Raw genomic sequence first — 23,123 nt, forward strand, 5'->3', positions numbered from 1 at the left:
ACCACCAATCGATGCTGTCGAGCTACACTCTCCCCTGCCACCACCTTACAGTCACTAATCTCTTTCAGGTTGCATCTCCTGCTTAAGATGTAATCCACCTGTGTGCACTTTCTTCCACTATTATATGTCACCCTGTGTTTCTCCTTCTTGAAATACGTATTTACCATTTCCATTCTTTTTGCAAACTCTACCACCATTTGCCCTTCCACATTTCTCTTGTTGAGACCGTACCTACCCATCACCTCCTCATCCTCTTTATTCCCTTCCCCAACATGCCCATTGAAATCTGCTCCAATCACCACTCTTTCATCCTTGGATACACTCTTCACCACTTCATCTAACTCACTCCAGAAATCTTCTTTATACTCCATCTCACACCCCATATGTGGGGCATATGCACTGATGACATTCATAATCACCCCTTCAATTTCCAACTTCACACTCATCACTCGGTCAGACACTCTCCTCACCTCCAATACCCTCTTGACATAATCTTCCTTCAGGATTACCCCGACACCATTTCATCTCCCATCCACACCATGGTAGAACAGTTTGAAAACACCTCCAATGCTCCTAGCCTTACTCCCCATCCACTTGGTCTCTTGTACACACAGTATGTCCACCTTTCGTCTCTCCATCATATCAGCCAACTCTCACCCTTTGCCAGTCATTGTCCCAACATTCAGAGTTCCAACTCTCACCTGCACACTTCTCCCCTTCTCCCTCTCCCATTGCCTCCGGACTCGCCTTCCCCGTCTCCTTCTCCTCCTTCGCCCAGCAGTAGCACAATTTCCACTGGTACCCTGCTGACCACCGGTACCGCTGGCGGTCGTTGGTAACCCGGGCCTCGACCGATCCGGAATGGAAATTCGTTTTGTTGTCCGCATAATGATTTGGCATCGGTTTTTACGCTGGATGCCCTTCCTGACGCAACCCTGGTCGCCTCTTACGACACACAGGGATATGGTACACCTATTCTAACCGGGGCATACAGTTGTCCTGAGTCTGTTATTCCAATAATATACGTGCAGATAGATCCCTACCTTTTGTCTCGTGGGACAGCAGGGAGTGCGTTGCGATGGGCTATTAGTTAGGATTAATAAATTATTTTTCCCCTTGTATTTTATTCCCTCCTTTTTCTGAGGTAATTCATCTCGCTTGCTACCCTCATTTTGCTGGCCACAGCGTACCACCGTCTACCCACTTTATTCGGAGTCTCGATTTCTGAGGCAAAATCACGACGTTCACTATGGAAGCTGCGCCACCATCCACCTTCCCAAACCCAGACACACGAGGCATGGGCGGGCCAAACAAGCGTCTGGCTGAAACACCGCCCAGAAAGGCGGACCACATGAAGGGCCGGTCCAATCAGGATGCTCGGATCGGAGAATGACGTCGGTTTCACCATGGCTCCTCCCCGAGCTCCGGGATCTATAAAGTATGGAGCAATCCTCAGAGGAAGGGGTTGTTCTTGTAGATCGAAAGGAAGAAGTCAGTGGTTGTCGGTAGATTGAAAGGAACTAGTCGGTTGGAGCTGGTTGAAAGAAGGTCGAAGGCGTGAGAAGTCGGTTGGGAAGTGGAGAATTGAAGGAGTTGTTGTGAAAGTGTTCCGGCTGCTTGGCTCTGCCTACGTCTCACCTCGACGGCCCGCTGACTGTACCTTTCCCCACTGACACAACCTCGACCAAGCCTCTTACCTGGTCCTGTCTACTGCTCCATTCTCAGCCTTGGACTCCGCTCTTCTCCACTCAGGCTCCTGCTACAGACATGATTGCCACTCGTGTGGCTGTGGACCGAACTACACAACTTTTGTCGGGTGCCGCACCACGGAGCATCCCTCCCCCGAAACGCTCAGGTACCCAGAAACTGTAACCTCAACTCCCTCCCTCGCTGGCTGCAAAAGTTCCTTTCACAATTGGGTTTACTTTGTCTGAGTGTGTGTCTGTAAGTGTTGGTGCCTGTCTGTTAAAAGTAAGACTGTCTAAGATCTTTTATTGTTGTGATTGTTGCTTTGTTAATCTCGCGTCAAGTCTGCACTGTCTGCTTTTGTAAGTTGCTTGTATAATTGTCGCACCCAACACCTCTCATCTTTCCCTGCATTACATCCCCAAATAAACCTTTTTTGTGCTACATGCTTTTCCTCGCTTATTGTAAATAAATAATAATTGTAGAAATGTTCCCAGCTCGCCTTTGTCTTTTCCTCCATTGGTCCAGCATGGTTCAGATCTAAGTTTAACCGGGTCTTTATTCCCAACAATCCGTTCCTTCGAGCCGGTACGTCCTTGGCAGTGCCGCTCGGCTGCAAACGATTCGGAAAGGTGATCCGTAGTTGCTGGAGTGATCCAGTTCGGATAAGGAGTACCGAGGGTGAGGTTCCCCGGTGATTAAACCGCGTGGTTAATTGGGTAACCTGATTCTAGACAGGAGGACCCTAGGTCACGCGGTTGAATTATTGGCGTCCATGGTTAGTTAAGCGACCCGCTGTGTCACGGCCGACAATTCCAGGGAGTCTGGTGGGAATCCACATAGCTTTCCCCCACCTCGTGGTCTTCTCACCCAACCCCGCGACATATATATATATATATATATATATATATATATATATATATATATATATATATATATATATATATATATATATATATATACATACATATGTTTATGCATAAATATAGATATACATAAATGTTGTTGTGCACCAGGGGTCGGGGGCAAACACCACTAGGGGTGAACTACCTCGGGTTCCCACCAGACCCTCTGTCCATCGCACACTAATAACTTCGTGACACGGCGGGTTGCCAATCGACCGTGAATGCCAATAACTCGACCACGTGACTTAGGGTCCCCTCCCTCTAATACCGTTTACCTGAAGGTCACGTGATCTTATTATGGGGGACATGCCCTCGCCTGGGGGTACGCACTTACTCAAACCGGATTACCTTACCAGATCAGAAACAGCCGAGCAAAACTGCCAAGCATGTGCTGGCTAGGAATCAGATCATTAGGCAATAACTTCTTTTTCTTCTTCTTCTTCTTCTTCTTTCGGCTGCTCCCGTTAGGGGACTCCACAGCGGATCATCCGTATGATCCGCATAGTGATTTGGCACGTTTTACGCCGGATGCCCTTCCTGACGCAACCCTGGTCACCTCTTACGACACAGGGATAAGGTACACCTATTTTAACCGGGGTATATACCGGCCCAGTATACTGGTACTCATTTCGCCGACCTCGGAAGGATGACAGGCTGAGTCAACCCCCTGGTGTATTAATTCAGTGGCCCAACGGGGCTTGAACTCAGGACCTCTTGGATCCCAAGCCGCTGCCCTAACCACTGCGCCAACACTAGGCTTGATCATTAGGCAATAACATCCTGGCTAAACAAGGGTGCGAGCCATGCTAGACCAATGGAAGAAAACACGAAAACGAGCTGGGAACATTTCGACACAAAGCATTTATTTACAATCAAGTGAGGAAAAGTATGTGGCACATTGAATGGGGTTGTATTTTTACGTACAGCAGGGGAAAGCAAGGAATTTGTGGGGTGCAGCCAAAGACAAGCAATCTTACAAAAGCAGGCACAGAGCAGAGTGGTTAAAAATTCAAAAAAAAATTAGAAGTTATCCCGTGATACCATCTACAATATTAATTTACGCTAGGACAGGTGCCATCACACACATACACACACACACACACACGGAAGATTGGATAGTCCAGAGAAAAAGAAAGCAAGTGAAGGTAAACGACCTCTCAATACCTGGCGTGGTCGGCAGACCAACGTAACCTTCGGGAGAAGTCGGTGGGAGGAATACTGGTGGAGTCGAAGATGTGGATGTGGGAGGTGTGGTGTAGTGCAATGTAGGGGGTTGCGGTGTCATGCCAGAGGAAAATGAGATTGTGAGTCAGTATCATTCTTCTTTGTACATCCACAGATGGGATAGAGGGGTGGATAGAGAGAGAGAGAGGAGAATAGATGCATGAGGAGAAAGATCCCTAACCTAGCTGTTTAAAGGTTTGTATGTGTAGCATGTCTGCTCCGCCTGAGCGTTTCCACCTCGTGATATGGCGCGTTATCTCCTGCTAAATTATTCGCTGGGGCTCGTGGCAACGTGTGCTCTGCACTAGACTGTCTGGCTTTGCGGGGGTGACGGCATGTCGACAGCACGGCGGGGAGCCTCGAAGGATGGCAGTCACCCCGAATCAGGAAGGAGAAGGAGAAGGAGAAGGAGAAGGAGAAGGAGAAGCACTTTCTGGCAATCGCACACCAACAGTGTTTGGAAGAAGAGTGAGACAGGGAGCAAAGCAGAGACTCCAATGGCTCCGCGCTACCCCTTTTATAAGCCTTGGGTGAAGGATGGGGTGATGACTAGTAAGCGACATGCTGTGGCCAAAATCCTGCTCCTCTATTAGTCCGCAGTGGCCCAAGCCACGCCCTGTCAGGCTCCGGGAACGGAAACCAGCTCAGTTGCCTACCAGATTCGGCACGGCTTGGAGCTCCTGACAACATAGTGCATGCTGCCCGAGCCGGCACCCCGACCCTGAACGTGCTCAGAGTGCATTCTGAATGTCGAATAGCAGCGGACTTTCTCCGCCACCCATGGGCTCCTTCACGGGCCAAAATGCACACCCGAGACCCGAATCCAGCTCCCGGATTGCCTTCTCGCGTCCCCTCCTCACTGCCCCGGTCTTTCCATGGTCTCTTGACTGGAGGAGGGCTGCACCAATTCTGGATGCTCACTTTGGACATCTGCGGTGAGATGCGGTCGAGCTACTTACATCTGTTGCCTGGTCGAGCATCGCGCGGCACCGAGGACAATCCTATGCCATGTGGTGCTCCTCAAAATAGAGTGGCAAATTGTAGCAATGCAGTGTAGGGTGTGGGAATATTTTTCCTGTGTGCGGGAGGCATTTGTGGTCAAAGAGGTGAGGTTTGGTGAACGTGCAAAGTAAGGTGAGGTGCCGGTTGGGAATTGGCATGCAGATTTGAATGAAATAATGGTGCACAAAACCCATGTGCTGGTTGTGTAGTGTGCAACTGGGATGTGGTCGATCCAAGCCAAGGGAGGCATCGAGGTGTGCTTATTATCAATTGCCTATTGAATGGCATGTGTGCTTGCATGCTTGTTATGTACTATGGCTAAAAGGACAGAGTTGGAGTAGGAATCAGAATATGAATCAGAGGTATTTACTCGACCTAACTACGAGACCCACGCAACACACTTCGTTCCGTTAACCCACAAGACATGAGGGGAGGACTAACTGCACGAATTCTAATGAAACAAGTCTGAAGACGACGATGGTTCATGAGCGGTATTTGACAATGTAGATTGTTTCAGACGTCAAGGATGAGACAATGTGATAATTTTTGAACAAGTTATAATGAATTATAGTGGCCTACAATCAGCAGCTGCAAAATGTCGAAAACCCGGTTTCGTTCAGAAACTTTCAAAATTTGACCTTTGCATAACCTTTAAAGGTCACAAAACAATGTTGTGGACATTAAAATAAGGAAACAGGATATGTGCTATAGCTTATTGGAGTTAGTTCGTCAAAGAAGGTCAAAAACACGGTTCGATTCCCACAACTTTGAAAATTTGACCTTTGTGGTCTTTAAAGGTCAAAGGTCAGGGATTATGACCTTTGGTGCAAAACTTCCTCTGGAACATTCCAGGAACAATATAACATCATTTAGGCTTTCTGGCATTTCGCACTCCTCGGATTATCCATACTTTGATGAAATCAGCGTAAAAACAAACTTGAAGGGGGTGCCACGGGTAAGGTGTTCGAGATAGAGCAAAATGGTTTCAAGACTTTAGGTGGGGAATGACCTCAAGATTATGCATAAAAAATATTGTCATCCTAGTTCTCATAGTTTGGGCGGTCGCATGATTTTTATGTCAAAATTCGCAATTTTCAAAGTTTTTGACCTTGTCACCTTGACCTTAGGACGAAAATGAAAAATCGGACAACGACAAGTTTTAGATAATCCATTTTGCTATTCAAATAGTGAAGAACCCATTCCATTCAGTCAATTCCCGAGGAGAAGATAGATTTTTAATCCGACCTCCCCCTAAAAATGGCTATTTTTTGGGCGTGGCTTCGCCCACAATGGGCATAGCACGCCCTCATCCAGGAAAACACAAGACATTGATATCGAACACATAACCAAGTTTCATCAAGATCGGATCAAAGTCCATGGAGTTTTGCTCTGGACAGACAGACACAGACAAGCCAGTAGGTGGACATGGGTAGTCGGCCGTTGCTAGGCAACAGAGGGGTCCATAGCAACGGTTCTTTCTCACACATAACTAGGACATACCATGAACCTACCATACCAGTTTCATGTATATCTGACTCATAACCTCTGAGATATAATGAACTTCGTTTTTTTTATTGTTTTCGACCAGGTTTCATTCAAAGTCCATCTCCTCCGACAGTTTTCATGGGATCCGGCTGGAAATTTTTGACAATATGGCTGAATGTACTGCCCACATTCGCTCATGGCCCGATTTTTGAAAAAATAATTTTTTTTATGATTTTTCAAAAATTTCAAAGTCCCGTTGCTGGGCAACCGTGGTGTCCATAGCAACGGTTCTCATTTGCACACAACAAGGTCATGGTATGCACCTACCAACCAAGTTTAATCGAAATCGCCATTGTATTAACGGAGCACTGGACCGAACAGACAGACAGACAGACAAGCCAGTAGGCTTGTCTGTCCATCGCACACTAATAACTTCGTGACACGGCGGGTTGCCAATCGACCGTGAATGCCAATAACTCGACCACGTGACTTAGGGTCCCCTCCCTCTAATACCGTTTACCTGAAGGTCACGTGATCTTATTATGGGGGACATGCCCTCGCCTGGGGGTACGCACTTACTCAAACCGGATTACCTTACCAGATCAGAAACAGCCGAGCAAAACTGCCAAGCATGTGCTGGCTAGGAATCAGATCATTAGGCAATAACTTCTTTTTCTTCTTCTTCTTCTTCTTCTTTCGGCTGCTCCCGTTAGGGGACTCCACAGCGGATCATCCGTATGATCCGCATAGTGATTTGGCACGTTTTACGCCGGATGCCCTTCCTGACGCAACCCTGGTCACCTCTTACGACACAGGGATAAGGTACACCTATTTTAACCGGGGTATATACCGGCCCAGTATACTGGTACTCATTTCGCCGACCTCGGAAGGATGACAGGCTGAGTCAACCCCCTGGTGTATTAATTCAGTGGCCCAACGGGGCTTGAACTCAGGACCTCTTGGATCCCAAGCCGCTGCCCTAACCACTGCGCCAACACTAGGCTTGATCATTAGGCAATAACATCCTGGCTAAACAAGGGTGCGAGCCATGCTAGACCAATGGAAGAAAACACGAAAACGAGCTGGGAACATTTCGACACAAAGCATTTATTTACAATCAAGTGAGGAAAAGTATGTGGCACATTGAATGGGGTTGTATTTTTACGTACAGCAGGGGAAAGCAAGGAATTTGTGGGGTGCAGCCAAAGACAAGCAATCTTACAAAAGCAGGCACAGAGCAGAGTGGTTAAAAATTCAAAAAAAAATTAGAAGTTATCCCGTGATACCATCTACAATATTAATTTACGCTAGGACAGGTGCCATCACACACATACACACACACACACACACACGGAAGATTGGATAGTCCAGAGAAAAAGAAAGCAAGTGAAGGTAAACGACCTCTCAATACCTGGCGTGGTCGGCAGACCAACGTAACCTTCGGGAGAAGTCGGTGGGAGGAATACTGGTGGAGTCGAAGATGTGGATGTGGGAGGTGTGGTGTAGTGCAATGTAGGGGGTTGCGGTGTCATGCCAGAGGAAAATGAGATTGTGAGTCAGTATCATTCTTCTTTGTACATCCACAGATGGGATAGAGGGGTGGATAGAGAGAGAGAGAGGAGAATAGATGCATGAGGAGAAAGATCCCTAACCTAGCTGTTTAAAGGTTTGTATGTGTAGCATGTCTGCTCCGCCTGAGCGTTTCCACCTCGTGATATGGCGCGTTATCTCCTGCTAAATTATTCGCTGGGGCTCGTGGCAACGTGTGCTCTGCACTAGACTGTCTGGCTTTGCGGGGGTGACGGCATGTCGACAGCACGGCGGGGAGCCTCGAAGGATGGCAGTCACCCCGAATCAGGAAGGAGAAGGAGAAGGAGAAGGAGAAGGAGAAGCACTTTCTGGCAATCGCACACCAACAGTGTTTGGAAGAAGAGTGAGACAGGGAGCAAAGCAGAGACTCCAATGGCTCCGCACTACCCCTTTTATAAGCCTTGGGTGAAGGATGGGGTGATGACTAGTAAGCGACATGCTGTGGCCAAAATCCTGCTCCTCTATTAGTCCGCAGTGGCCCAAGCCACGCCCTGTCAGGCTCCGGGAACGGAAACCAGCTCAGTTGCCTACCAGATTCGGCACGGCTTGGAGCTCCTGACAACATAGTGCATGCTGCCCGAGCCGGCACCCCGACCCTGAACGTGCTCAGAGTGCATTCTGAATGTCGAATAGCAGCGGACTTTCTCCGCCACCCATGGGCTCCTTCACGGGCCAAAATGCACACCCGAGACCCGAATCCAGCTCCCGGATTGCCTTCTCGCGTCCCCTCCTCACTGCCCCGGTCTTTCCATGGTCTCTTGACTGGAGGAGGGCTGCACCAATTCTGGATGCTCACTTTGGACATCTGCGGTGAGATGCGGTCGAGCTACTTACATCTGTTGCCTGGTCGAGCATCGCGCGGCACCGAGGACAATCCTATGCCATGTGGTGCTCCTCAAAATAGAGTGGCAAATTGTAGCAATGCAGTGTAGGGTGTGGGAATATTTTTCCTGTGTGCGGGAGGCATTTGTGGTCAAAGAGGTGAGGTTTGGTGAACGTGCAAAGTAAGGTGAGGTGCCGGTTGGGAATTGGCATGCAGATTTGAATGAAATAATGGTGCACAAAACCCATGTGCTGGTTGTGTAGTGTGCAACTGGGATGTGGTCGATCCAAGCCAAGGGAGGCATCGAGGTGTGCTTATTATCAATTGCCTATTGAATGGCATGTGTGCTTGCATGCTTGTTATGTACTATGGCTAAAAGGACAGAGTTGGAGTAGGAATCAGAATATGAATCAGAGGTATTTACTCGACCTAACTACGAGACCCACGCAACACACTTCGTCCCGTTAACCCACAAGACATGAGGAGAGGACTAACTGCACGAATTCTAATGAAACAAGTCTGAAGACGACGATGGTTCATGAGCGGTATTTGACAATGTAGATTGTTTCAGACGTCAAGGATGAGACAATGTGATAATTTTTGAACAAGTTATAATGAATTATAGTGGCCTACAATCAGCAGCTGCAAAATGTCGAAAACCCGGTTTCGTTCAGAAACTTTCAAAATTTGACCTTTGCATAACCTTTAAAGGTCACAAAACAATGTTGTGGACATTAAAATAAGGAAACAGGATATGTGCTATAGCTTATTGGAGTTAGTTCGTCAAAGAAGATCAAAAACACGGTTCGATTCCCACAACTTTGAAAATTTGACCTTTGTGGTCTTTAAAGGTCAAAGGTCAAGGATTATGACCTTTGGTGCAAAACTTCCTCTGGAACATTCCAGGAACAATATAACATCATTTAGGCTTTCTGGCATTTCGCACTCCTCGGATTATCCATACTTTGATGAAATCATCGTAAAAACAAACTTGAAGGGGGTGCCACGGGTAAGGTGTTCGAGATAGAGCAAAATGGTTTCAAGACTTTAGGTGGGGAATGACCTCAAGATTATGCATAAAAAATATTGTCATCCTAGTTCTCATAGTTTGGGCGGTCGCATGATTTTTATGTCAAAATTCGCAATTTTCAAAGTTTTTGACCTTGTCACCTTGACCTTAGGACGAAAATGAAAAATCGGACAACGACAAGTTTTAGATAATCCATTTTGCTATTCAAATAGTGAAGAACCCATTCCATTCAGTCAATTCCCGAGGAGAAGATAGATTTTTAATCCGACCTCCCCCTAAAAATGGCTATTTTTTGGGCGTGGCTTCGCCCACAATGGGCATAGCACGCCCTCATCCAGGAAAACACAAGACATTGATATCGAACACATAACCAAGTTTCATCAAGATCGGATCAAAGTCCATGGAGTTTTGCTCTGGACAGACAGACACAGACAAGCCAGTAGGTGGACATGGGTAGTCGGCCGTTGCTAGGCAACAGAGGGGTCCATAGCAACGGTTCTTTCTCACACATAACTAGGACATACCATGAACCTACCATACCAGTTTCATGTATATCTGACTCATAACCTCTGAGATATAATGAACTTCGTTTTTTTTATTGTTTTCGACCAGGTTTCATTCAAAGTCCATCTCCTCCGACAGTTTTCATGGGATCCGGCTGGAAATTTTTGACAATATGGCTGAATGTACTGCCCACATTCGCTCATGGCCCGATTTTTGAAAAAATAATTTTTTTTATGATTTTTCAAAAATTTCAAAGTCCCGTTGCTGGGCAACCGTGGTGTCCATAGCAACGGTTCTCATTTGCACACAACAAGGTCATGGTATGCACCTACCAACCAAGTTTAATCGAAATCGCCATTGTATTAACGGAGCACTGTACCGAACAGACAGACAGACAGACAAGCCAGTAGGCGGACATGGGTAGTCGACTACCCAATAGAACCTGACGCGATGGGAAATGACCTGAGGATTAAGCACAAGAAAATTCATGATTCCAGCTTCAAGGGTTAATGCTGCGGATTGTTTTTAGGTTAAAATACCCCCACATTTTGAGGTGTTTCGGCCGTTGCTCGGCAACTGTGGTGTCCATAGCAACGGTTCTCATTTGCACACAACTAGGTCATGGTATGAACCTACCAACCAAGTTTCATCGAAATTGCCATTGTATTAACTGAAATCTCCATTTTAAATACTGATAATAATGGAAGAACAAATCTCCCAAAAAAAATTTTTGAAAAATTTTTTTTTTCCCACTTGATCGACTAGACATTGATATCGAACACATAAGAATGTGGTTCCATAGTTCGAATCAGCCTAAATATCGACGGAAATACTGATAAGGGTAGACTAGATTGACTACCCAACAGACACACAGACAGACACACAGACACAACGAATATAGTGGTCACTCTGGCAGGCGCTCATGAACCAATAACAGCCTGGGGATCACTGTATGCTGGGTGCCATTGCCTTAGAGGTATGCGGTTTTGTAGAACTGCAACTATATATATATATATATATATATATATATATATATATATATATATATATATATATATATATATATATATATATATATATATATATATATATATATATATATATATATATATATATATATATATATATATATATATATATATGTATATATATATATATATATATATATATGAGCCTGGTGTTGGCGCAGTGGTTAGGGCAGCGGCTTGGGATCCAAAAGGTCCTGAGTTCAAGCCCCGTTGGGCCACTGAATTAATACACCAGGGGGTTGACTCAGCCTGTCATCCTCCGAGGTTGGCGAAATGAGTACCAGTATACTGGGCCGGTGTATACCCCGGTTAAATAGGTGTACCATATCCCTGTGTCGTAAGAGGCGACCAGGGTTGCGTCAGGAAGGGCATCCGGCGTAAAACATGTGCCAAATCACTATGCGGATCACACGGATGATCCGCTGTGGCGACCCCTAACGGGAGCAGCCGAAAGAAGAAGAAGATATATTTATATATATATATATATATATATATATATATATATATATATATATATATATATATATATATATATATATATATATATATATATATATATATATATATATACACACACACACACCATATATATATAAATATACATATTTGGCCCTTGGAGTTATTGTTGTTACACTCGCCAAAGGGAGAGGGTATTGCATTTGGGTTTGCTTCTCTGTATGTCTGTTTGTTTTTCCGCACAGAAATTGTGTTTTTCTCCACAACCGCTTGTCGAATTGAGACGAAATTGATTCGGCAGCCATATTGTTTTTTAAAAAAACCTTCAAAAATCTTCTTCTCTGAAGTGTCTGTACAAATCGAGACGAAACTTTACACGTATGACCACCTGTCCATGAGGAACAAAAGGTTCACACATATATTATATCATAGGTCACATGGTTGCCAGCCATATTGGATTTACTCTAAAAGCTATTACAAAAAAATACACCACTCAAAAGAAGTCCTGGCAAGTGTCTGCAATCTCTGATTGCTCTTTTCTTGTTTCATATGCAGCCTCTGGCTGCTGGTTTCCTCATTTCTGGAAGCACAGCTGGGCCACTGATGTAGTGCCCCTGTTACCAGTAAGATGGTACTCATTTTGCTGACCCTCAAAGGATGGCAGGCTGAGTCAACCCACTTGGTGTTGTTTCAACGGCACAACAGGGGTTCAATCTCGAGACACTAACATGTTAAGGCAGGCACATTAACCTTTAAGTCAACACAATCTCTCAATGGTGAGGAATCACTTCAAAATTTCTAGTATCTGGATCTGGATCTTCATGAAAATATAATCAAATTGTCCTCATCACTCACCCAACCTGTCCAAATTTCATCCAAATCCATCCATAAAACTTTTTGAGATATCCTGCTCACAAACAAACACACAGGGGTGAAAACACAACCTCCATCCAACTTTGATGATGAATCGAAGGTCATCAAACGATTAAAGATTGACACAGGTTTGGGAAGGTTGATGCTTGTCACTAATTTTGGGTGCAAAGCAATTCTTATTGAGTACTTGTTATGGTTGAGGATCTTGAGTGGGAATGCCTTGTTGCATTTCCCTTGCTGATGGGGATTTGTTTTCCTTTTTTTTTACAGGAACGAGGCTCATGGAAGAGCAAGATAGAACTAATAATGGGACAAACGTCAAGGGAATGATCAGGATAAGATGATCGGGAGGAAACGCTGAAACAAGCAAATAAGATGGTCGAGGTGGGAAATGTTAATGGACGTAATAAAGATCACAGGTCAAAATTGGGGATTACAAGTGATGGTGGTGCACTGACAAATCAAACATAAAAGCTTGCTGTGCTTGAAGCCCGAAAAGGAAGAGTGACACAACAACCTCTGGAATGTGGTTCCATAGTTAGAATCAGCCTAGATTTTGAAAGTGTAAACAGAAAGGGGTGATGAAGAATGTGTGCTCATTTCACCCACCTCAGAAGGATGACAGGCTGAGTCAACCTACTGGTGTTAATTCAGTGGTGAACAGGGCTCGAACTTAGGACCCTAGGATCCCAAGCCACCAACCTAACCACTAAGCCAACACCAGGCTACACACTAAGTGGTGAGTGGGTGTGAGTCATGATGGAAATAGACTCCGTGAAAGTTGCTGTATTTGTGTTGAATGTAAACAAAGATCAACAGCCCTAACACGTTTGCCCTCTCAAACCACAATCCACATTCCAGGCATAACTCAACAAACCAGGCATAACTCAACAAATCAACAAACAAATAATCTTTTAAGTTATGAAGACTTATCCGACAGCCATTTTACGATAATATTTTTCATCATAGACAGGCCCTTCCAGATGGACGTTTACCACATTCCAAGAACGAAGCTCTGAATTAATTACTTGCTCAGGCATCTCATCGGATCGAGTGGATATCCATTTTGTGTGAATTATTTTAGAGCCAAATTGCACCATGGACGTAAACACCGTGGGACGACACGGTGCCAGGAAGATCAAGTCGAGCAAGATGACCAGTTATGCCCTTAGACAAAAAAGGAACAAAAGGTAAAAGTATATAATTTACTATGATATGCAAGGGTTTGAGGAGTATATGGGTATACACACATATATGTCAGGGTGTTAGCATGTAGAACTCTTGCTCGCAACAGAACAAAAGGCTAGCAGGATGGCCTAGAGCAGTGTTTCTCAAACTTTTTTGTCCCACGCCCCACTTTGATTTTCAAAAAAAAATCGTACGCCCCACCATGATTGGAGACACTACAGCATATACTACATACAGTATGTATTCAAAAGGCTTTACTAAAACTTTATTGCAAATTTTATTCAATTGCTACTCACTTCAATGGAAGCCCTGCCCTTGATGCTGGCTGCAGATTTGTTTGATTAGAGGAACCAATTTTGTCCGTTTCAGCCTTAAATTATCACGTTTCGTGATTTCCAGTCGATTTCTCTGAGCTTGCAGCAAATCGGTAACACTAAATCCACATTCGACTAAATAAGTTGATGGAAAATTTATCAATACTTCCCTTGCCAAATTAGTCAAGTTTGGGTATTTCTTTTCGCTCTCCTCAGACAGCCACATCATGGTTCCTTTGATCTTGAAAAGAGTTTTGAATCCTCACGCCCCACCAAAATATTGCCACGCCCCACCTTGAGAAACACTGGCATGGAGGTTCGCACACTCGCCTCTAAGCTGTGTAACCCGAGTTTGAATTTGAATCTCGACCTAGTTATAAACTGTCATTCAGGATGATTCATCAATGTGTGTGCCATCCCTCACGTTAAAGTAAACGTTCCGTCTGCTGACATTTAGTTTATGGACGTTAAAGATCCCACAGTGTCCTTCATGGAAAATAGGCAAGCTGTCGCCGGTACCCTGAACAAATTACAAATTCCTGCTCCAACCTACAAGGGGGCACTGCATCAGCTACAGCCTCAGCCAATTATGCTATCCTGCACCCTTGTGCTGAGTGAGAGAGATATAGAGATTCTGTTTTTGTATATGGCAGCTTGTCGGCTGGGTAGCTATTCTTTCTTGGAAGAGCGGCTGTGCCCCTAATGCTGTATCCCTTTACCAGTGCACTGGTACTCGTTTCGCCAATCTCAGAAGAATGACAGGCTGAGTCAACCCCACCTGGTGTTAATTCAGCAGCCAACGGGGCTCAAATTCAGGGTCCTAGGATCCTAAGCCAGCCACCCTAGCTGCGAAGCCAATACCAGGCTTGAGTGCGAGAGTGAAAGCAAAAATACAACAACAGCCTTCTTCCTCTTTCGGCTGCTCCCGTTAGGGGTCGCCACAGCGGATCATCCGTATGATCCGCATAGTGATTTGGCACAGGTTTTACGCCGGATGCCCTTCCTGATGCAACCCTGGTCGCGTCTTCCGACACAGGGATATGGTACACCTATTTTAACCGGGGTATACACCAGCCCAGTATACTGGTACTCATTTTGCCGACCTCGGAAGGATGACAGGCTGAGTCAACCCCCTGGTGTATTAATTCAGTGGCCCAACGGGGCTTGAACTCAGGACCTCTTGGATCCCAAGCCGCTGCCCTAACCACTGCGCCAACACCAGGCATCCAACACCGTGGCCGTGCAAATAACCCGACAGCCACCACCCCGACCTAGAACTGTCTTCTGAATGCACGAATTGTAATTGTATCAGAGGGATAGCGATAACTACCAGAAATGCTGCTATATGGTGTGTAAAGGATATAAAATGAAAAAAAAAAATTGAAAATACCAATTATACGTTTTTGAATATCTTTTAGAATTTAATTTAGCTTTTTTAATCAGGACAATAAACGAACAACTGATTTAAGGCAAAAACTTACATTAAATTGAAAGAGTGTTTGTAAGTAGTGATGTTTGATAATTAGCGAGTACAAAACAAAAGTTTTAACATCTGTTTTATGTCTGCCCCAAGGTGAAGCAGCAGATAAGAAAACGAGGAAGAAGAGAAGCAAAAGAGTAATCAATGGATTGGGGTGATCTTTTTGACATAATTAATGGCATCTCCCAATACTCAACGGTCATCGGACGTATCTGGCTCTTCGTGGTCTTCCTGTTCCGAGTCCTCGTGCTGGTGGTCGCTGGAGAGTCGGTTTGGGGAGATGACCAGTCAGATTTTGAGTGCAACACACTACAGCCCGGGTGCACCAACGTGTGTTACGACCACTTTTTCCCTATTTCCCACGTCCGTCTTTGGGCACTGCAACTCATCTTTGTCGCCACGCCAACAATGCTAGTAGCGATGCACGTCAGTTCACGCTACCGGTGGGAGAAGAAGAATGCCATCAAAGTAAGGATGAAGTTCTCTTCTCAACAAAATTCAATCTTTCATTTTTACTTCATGTAGTTATTCATTCTGGATTTCTGTGATGAATATGGTTTATGGTCTATACCATAATAATTAAGTTATGGAAAGTTGCCCAAGATAGGACAGCCCCCAAACCATTGTAATTTTTCTGATTTTCACAAATGACTGGAGACAGATTTTAAGAATGTATTCAAAGGAGAAGGTGGACCTCGAGTCTTGCCACAACCATTGGGACCCAGAGTCATAAAACCCTAAGGTTCTTTAATCGATTGAGGTTCAACTACCAACAGCAGGTGCAGTCCAAACTTGGGTTTATTTATACGTGAAAGCACAAGCAACACACAAAACACCTGCAGTTCGGTGTTGTGCATGGGCGTCGATTGCTTTTGAAAAGTGGGGGGGGGGGGGGGGACATTGCATGTCCAGACCACGAAGTCCACTTCGTGCCGACGTGGACACAGCAAGTCTACCCTTGCAAATTCTTGATTTTATACGCTCGTTGACATGCTCCCTTCTGATCACACAAATCCCTTAAATGAATCTGACCATCTTTTTATCAAATGTAAGCAGATGGAGCGAAATTAATTAAACATTAATCATACACATCTCAAAGTTTCAAGTGTCATCAAAGAAATATATGTATGTATGTATGTATATATATATATATATATATATATATATATATATATATATATATATATATATATATATATATATATATATATATATATATATATATATATATATATATATATATATATATATATATATATTAATGACCGTTTTTACAGCCATTTTCCCTGCTTTTTCTTGAGGAAATGTTTTTTTTATGGCTGGATGCCCTTCCTGACGCCAACCCTGGTTGACTCTTACGACACACAGGGATATGGTGTACCTATTCTAACCGGGGCATACACCGGGACCAGTACACTGGTACTCATTTCGCAGACCTCGGAAGGATGACAAGCTGAGTCAACCCCCTGGTGTTAATTCAGCAGCCAATGGTATTGAACTCAGGACCCTAGGATCCCAAGCCACCACCCTAACCACTAAGCCAACACCAGGCTAATATATATATATATATATATATATATATATATATATATATATATATATATATATATATATATATATGTATTGTTGCGAATTCGCGCTCGCCGGCGTGCGAGCGGCCACGTAACTCGAATCGCGGCACATCGCCCACCGGACGGACAATTCCGTCGTGACCCTCTCAGACTAACTCCGGGAACTAGTCACGGGTGGGCCTTTCGGCCTCACCACGATCGTGCCAATCGGCCCCCCGCGTGGGATAGGGTTGCTCGCCAAATTCGACCTACCTAAGTACCCACACGGAGGGTAGACCGGGCGATCGCACCTCGCCGCAGGTCGACTTCGGACACGGGCCACTTTAAGCGACCCGTTCCGTACTATCGGGATAACAGAGCGGTGTTATCATCAACCTCGACGGTTCCGATTAATTATCGGCGTATTTAGCCCACTACCAACCCTTTACGTGAAGTAAGATGGAGTTTCAATTAAAGAAAAGACGAAGCGAAACGGGAAAAACAGTTCAACATAAGGCACATTTATTCCGCGGCAAACGGAGAGCACACATATACAATTACAACAATTATGCACCAAAAGCAAATGTAAAAGAAACACAACAATTATGCACCAAAAGCAATTGCAACAAAAGAAACACAATGCAGATCTACTACCGACTACGCGAGCACACGGCAACACTTACACAGTTTTACTTTACAGACGGCGCCGACAACACATACTCAAAAGCAAAAGAAAAAGGGGGCCACCCTCTACGACAAGGGGGCAGACGGGCTTGGGGCCGAGACCGCGTGGAGCCTACCCGACTTGTGATGAGCCGCAAAATGGCGGCGGTGCCCCGACTCTGCGCTCCTCCGCGGGTTTCGTTGGCACTGCTTGGAATGGGGTGGGAACGGGGCCCCCTTTTCGCACTATCTGAGCGCGGGGGGTATACAGGGGGGGTTGTTGATGCTCTGGGGAAAGAGGATAGCTGGCTTGCTTGGGTCCCGCGACGAGCGACCTCGACCGCGTTCCCGGCTTCCCCTCTCTGCAGCTCCCCGACAGACTCCGAACCCCGACAGACCGACTCTCCTCCAGACCCGTCTTGACTGCTGCTGCCACACCTCTCCAACTCGAGCCCGAAACAGAAAACTCGTTGACTGAATTCGCCCCGCGCTCGGCGCTTTATAGTGCGACAGGAGAACCCATATGCAAATTTCCGGATCAGGATGAGCTCGGAGGCGGAGCCACGCTCGCCCATTGGACGGAGGAAAAGTGGGCGTGAACCTCCCCTGATCCTCGAATTTGCATATATCGATTGTCCTCCGACGCGCCTGGAGGCGGGGCCAAATCGCCCCGCGCTTAATGATTGGAGGGATCGGAAGTGGGCGTGTATCATTCCTGATCCGACTTCCCCGGAAAGGCCACTTTTTGCACCCGCTGCTCGGCGCGTGCCCTGTACGAGTCCAGGATCGGTGCCCACAAGCGGTGCGGGAATGGTGGCAGAAGGAGGAGAGGTGAAGGTGGTGGAGGGTTTATTGTGGTGGTTTATGGCCATGGCGACGCTTGGAATGGTGGTGATGCGATGTTTGCGAGAGCGAGTTGTGAAGGTAAAGGTCGTGGCTGTTGGCGTTGTTGTTGTTGTGAAGCGGCGTTGCGGTCGGTGGTTGTTGTGTGATGGCGGTTGAGACGTGGCTGGTTCAAAATAAATATAGAACAGAAAAACGGCTATCTTAAAGGGTCGCAGCCCGAATGAATCACATTTATTCCCTCTAAACAACGGGTTTGGGCTAACTACACATGTACTTACAGAGATATCTCACCTACGGGACCTGAATGGTCGTTTGCGAATTTCCTCAACCACAACACTACCCCCTCCCCTTTTTACAGACTCGTCCCGAGTCGTCAAATTTTCATGTGCCATCATGTGTAGTTCTCCCCTAGTACGTTTTACCTACGGATCCCTGAGTGCGACATTCATGATATTCGTGTCCCCAAAATAAATAACCTGAGGGCTGAGTAACTAACTAAACAAACCCACTCACACGGACGACTTAAATAAAATTGCCGGCGCTAAGACATACATGCCGGGGGCGCACTCATATGTACAGTACATCTTAACCTTAACTTACAAATTTTACAATAAACCATGGCCCAGGATCAATGGACTCTGCAAAAAGAAAGCAGTTAGCAGGGAGCCAGGCTGCTCGCATGCCGTCTCTGGCTTAAACAATGCAGGTGACAGGGAACGTGGCCGGCTGCTCACACGCAGTCCAAGGCCTTCCCTTTTGAACTGAATGCAGTGAACCACAACGGTGCATGGGCTGCACAAATGCAGTCTCCTAGTGCGGCTGCCCGCAAGGCAGTCCCTGCAGAACACTGACGCAAGCAACAAAACGGCACACGGGCTGCACAAATGCAGTCTCCGTGCCAGCTAAAGTGGCACACGCAATGAGCACAACAGATGGATGGATGGATGGATGGATGGATGAATGGATGGATGGATGAATGCAAACACGGTGCACGGGCCGCCACTGCAGGCCCGTGTTGTAGCTGCCAACAGGACAGTTCTTGCAGCTTGCAAACTGTTGCTTTCTGATCCTGGCGCACATGGCAATGAACAGGGGGGGGGGCAAAGCAAAAATTGAACGGGGCTGGTGAACAGGGGCAGTGGGCATGGCATGGCAAAGGTGATCAGGCAAACACAGCCCGCAGAAGAAGGCCGCTGCAGGCAAACACAGCCGGCAGACGAACTGGCCGGCACAGGCCTTGAAGAAAAACAGCCAGCCGGCAGATGAAGTGGGCCGGCACAGGCCTTGCAGCAACACAGCCAGCAGACGAACCTGGCCAGCCTTTGCCGTTCAGTGGAGGTTGGTGGAGGGAGTGCGGTTGTGCTGGCCACTCGAAAGGCGGGCTCGGACCTACCCTACGGTCTCCCTCCCAACCTATCGCCTTTGCCTGTCACTGTCTCTACCCACCCCCTTAATTTGTCAAACCCAATTTAGCCCCAACTAATTTTTTTGTTGTTTTTATTTTTACTTCCCCACTATAAATCATCCCCTAAACCCCTTTATCGTCCTTGTTCGGCTAACCTATCGTCCTAGCCTACTCCCAACCCCTACGTTCCCTTCCTGGAGGGGAACAAGGGAGAGCTAGCGTCCTGTGTCGAGGCCCAACGAAGCCTCAGAATGGCCTCCCCAGAGTTCAGCGATCTAACACAAAGTGGGTCCAGCGGCCCACAACGAGAGCGAGGGGATGGATGGTGCGGAGGGGTACACTTCCTATCTACCCTAACCATTTAACTGTTAACCTACCCCGGGGCTTTCAACAAGCGCCCCTCGCTTAAACTATTGGTTCTATTAACCCAGATTCCCGTCGCTTGTGTTGGTGTCCTCACAATTTCAGGCCTCGCCCTCCAATTTTCTTCCGGTGCCCTCACACGGTCTCATGGCTGGGACGCGTGGCTCCCGTTGGCAGGCACGACCCTCTGCCAATTCCCCTATGATGGCACCCCCGGGCACTACACTGCTTCCGAGCCTACCAGCTCCCTAAACACCGGGGAGTGCCCCCCATGGCACCTCCCCTGAAACGCACACGTGGCAGGCTGGCTTCCCAGGCCCCTTCCCGAGAGTCACCCGTGCCCACAACACTGCCCACGTGGCTAATGGCGCCCCAGGCCCCGCACCAAGCAGACGCACCCGTGCCCACTAAGCTATCCCGGCCCCCCATGGGCCCTTGGCCTACCATGGCCGACTAGCCTGGTGCCCGGGGTACCCACTCAGCGATACTCACCTTTCGCAGCCACGCTCCCAGCCCGTCAACAGGGCTCCTGCACCCCTCCAAACGGGTTTCGAGCCTACACTCTCACCAACAGCAAAACGACTTTCATTTTTCAATTTAACTAACCCCCTAACTCACTCTACACTGACCCCGGGGTCCCTTGGGCGGGAGTCACTCCTCCCCCCAATCACTCATCGCACCATGCATTCCCCATTCGCTGCACTCACACAGACCCGCTGGCCTCACTCACTCAACAAGCACACGTACTCACTCAACTCACCAACTCTTCAACACACACACACCGCTGACTCCTGCCATCCTTCTAACTTCCTCCCCAAACTAACTCGTGCTCCCACGTCGTCCCTTACACTACAGCACGTTCGATTTAACACTACGTAGCTAAACTACATCCCCGCTACACATTCACTGCCTGTCACTGTCCTCAAACATGTCATGAATCAATTTCCCAACCTAAATCTGGCTAAAATCCCTCCAACTAATCCATTCCACGGGCCCCATGAGGACTTACCCCTGCCCCATGGAGCCGGTCTAGCTAAGCTAACCCTTCCCCCTAACTAGTGCCATCCTGTGCCCAGGCAAGGGGGTCTTCCACCCCTTGCCCGGGAATCCTGTGCACCCGAAAGTGAGGCTTGCCTTTTTTTTTTATCGTGCAGCACCAGCGTGGCACCTCACAGCTCGCGCACTTTGCACCTGCCCGTGACGTCATGCAGCTGCACGTGTACCTCGTTCCTCCTTGGACGGTACCATCCGGCAGGGATACCGCTCCTGCCGGATTCCAACCCCACGTGCAGCCATGACGTCACCGTGCGCATAAAAAAAACACAAGCCCCACGTCTCGAGGGGTTCCCCACGCGAACACATGTGCTTTGCCCGTTGGAGCTTAACACACACGCCCGCGTGGAGAACCCTGTAGTGTCGTGATAGAGATGCTTAGCAGGCAGACACGAGCGGGGGATCAGTCGAGCCGGGCTGTGTTGCACAAGCGCGAGCGCAGGCGTACTTTGCCCGCAGCTCTACTTTATTACGTACTCAGTACACTCACAAGCCGGGCGACTACGGCATCACTACAACGCCTCAGGCGGCGCTCTCCTTATATCCCTGGCAGACACGATGCTCACGACGACCACTCCCCCCATCATCATGCCCTGCCCAGCATGCCCGCAGGCTATACCACAAACCCGTCCGGTCCAAATCCGTTATCCTGCCTAAACTTTGTCCGTCCGCGGGATTGGCAAATCCACCGCTGGCGTTTCCGGACCAGGATTCACTCCCGCAAGCGAGCACGTGGGGGCCTCGTGCGTTGCACAGCACGGACCTCGTGCTCGCTGCTGGGTGAACCCGGCGCGGTGCGCAAAACATCTACAGCCGCTACCCGGCTTTTGTCCCTCTGTCGCCGTCGTCGTCTCCATTCGACACACGCACACCTGCGTGTTACGACGCTCATACACCACTCCATTACATTCACCCAGGGAGACACGGCTGCATGCTCACGCATGCCGACCGACATCTCCCTCACATACCGCTCTCTCACACACACGGTCTCCCTTGCACTCGGCCGTTCACTCACGCATGCCACCTCCCTCGCACACGTGGCTCCACTCACTCGCGGCCTTCCACTCACTCGTGCCATTTCCCTCACACAAACCACACCACTCACACACGCGGGGGCACTCGCCCGTGGTGTCTCACTCACACACCGTGCCTCACTCACACACGCGGGGGCACTCACCCGCGGTGTTTCACTCACACACGGCGCGCTGGGAAGCACGCTCCTCGGCACACTTGCCACCCCACTCACACACGGGGTCGCTTCCACACACGGGGTCGCACTCACACCTGGGGTCTCATCCACACACGGGACAACCACACTGGGGATTCGTGTCCCCACAAGGGTCTCCGGGGCCTCTATACCTCCCAAGCTTTCCGTGCACCTGTCCACAGCACTCGTCCCCTCAACCTCGCAAAGCACGACCGAACCCACCTGGTCGTGACTTTCCTCAAGGGGGCATACTCCCTCCCCTCGTTCCTGAAGGAGGCCATCTCGCTGCTCGCACCGGGTCCCTACACGTTCTGCGAGCTCCCCCTCATCGTCCTCCACGACCTCCGTGTGTGTGTGCGCGTCACTAACCCCGTCTTCATCGTGTAGTCTTCCCTCTATCGTTCCCATCTCCCGTGTCTCTGTACATTTATTAGTTTCTGTTGTCCCC

At 47.7% G+C, this 23,123-nt stretch overlaps 1 protein-coding gene across 2 annotated transcripts in view; it reads left to right on the forward strand.

Moving 5' to 3' along the window:
* Positions 1 to 23,123, forward strand: part of LOC147016938 (gap junction beta-2 protein-like) — a 45,901-nt gene that overhangs the window by 5,457 nt on the left and 17,321 nt on the right. Inside the window, exons 1-2 of one of the 2 annotated variants that reach the window (XM_085846227.1) lie at positions 13,194 to 13,345; positions 15,682 to 16,056. In XM_085846227.1, the coding sequence (XP_085702353.1) occupies positions 15,733 to 16,056 (324 nt within the window). In that variant the 5' untranslated portion in view covers positions 13,194 to 13,345; positions 15,682 to 15,732. Of the gene's footprint in view, positions 1 to 13,193; positions 13,346 to 15,681; positions 16,057 to 23,123 lie in introns of those variants that run through there. The other variant, XM_085846226.1, reaches the window with a different exon arrangement.

The sequence above is a fragment of the Eptatretus burgeri genome, chromosome 11 (assembly GCF_056783735.1).
Source record: "Eptatretus burgeri isolate ZD-2024b chromosome 11, Ebu_testis_v1, whole genome shotgun sequence".
NCBI classification, from domain to species: Eukaryota; Metazoa; Chordata; class Myxini; order Myxiniformes; family Myxinidae; genus Eptatretus; species Eptatretus burgeri.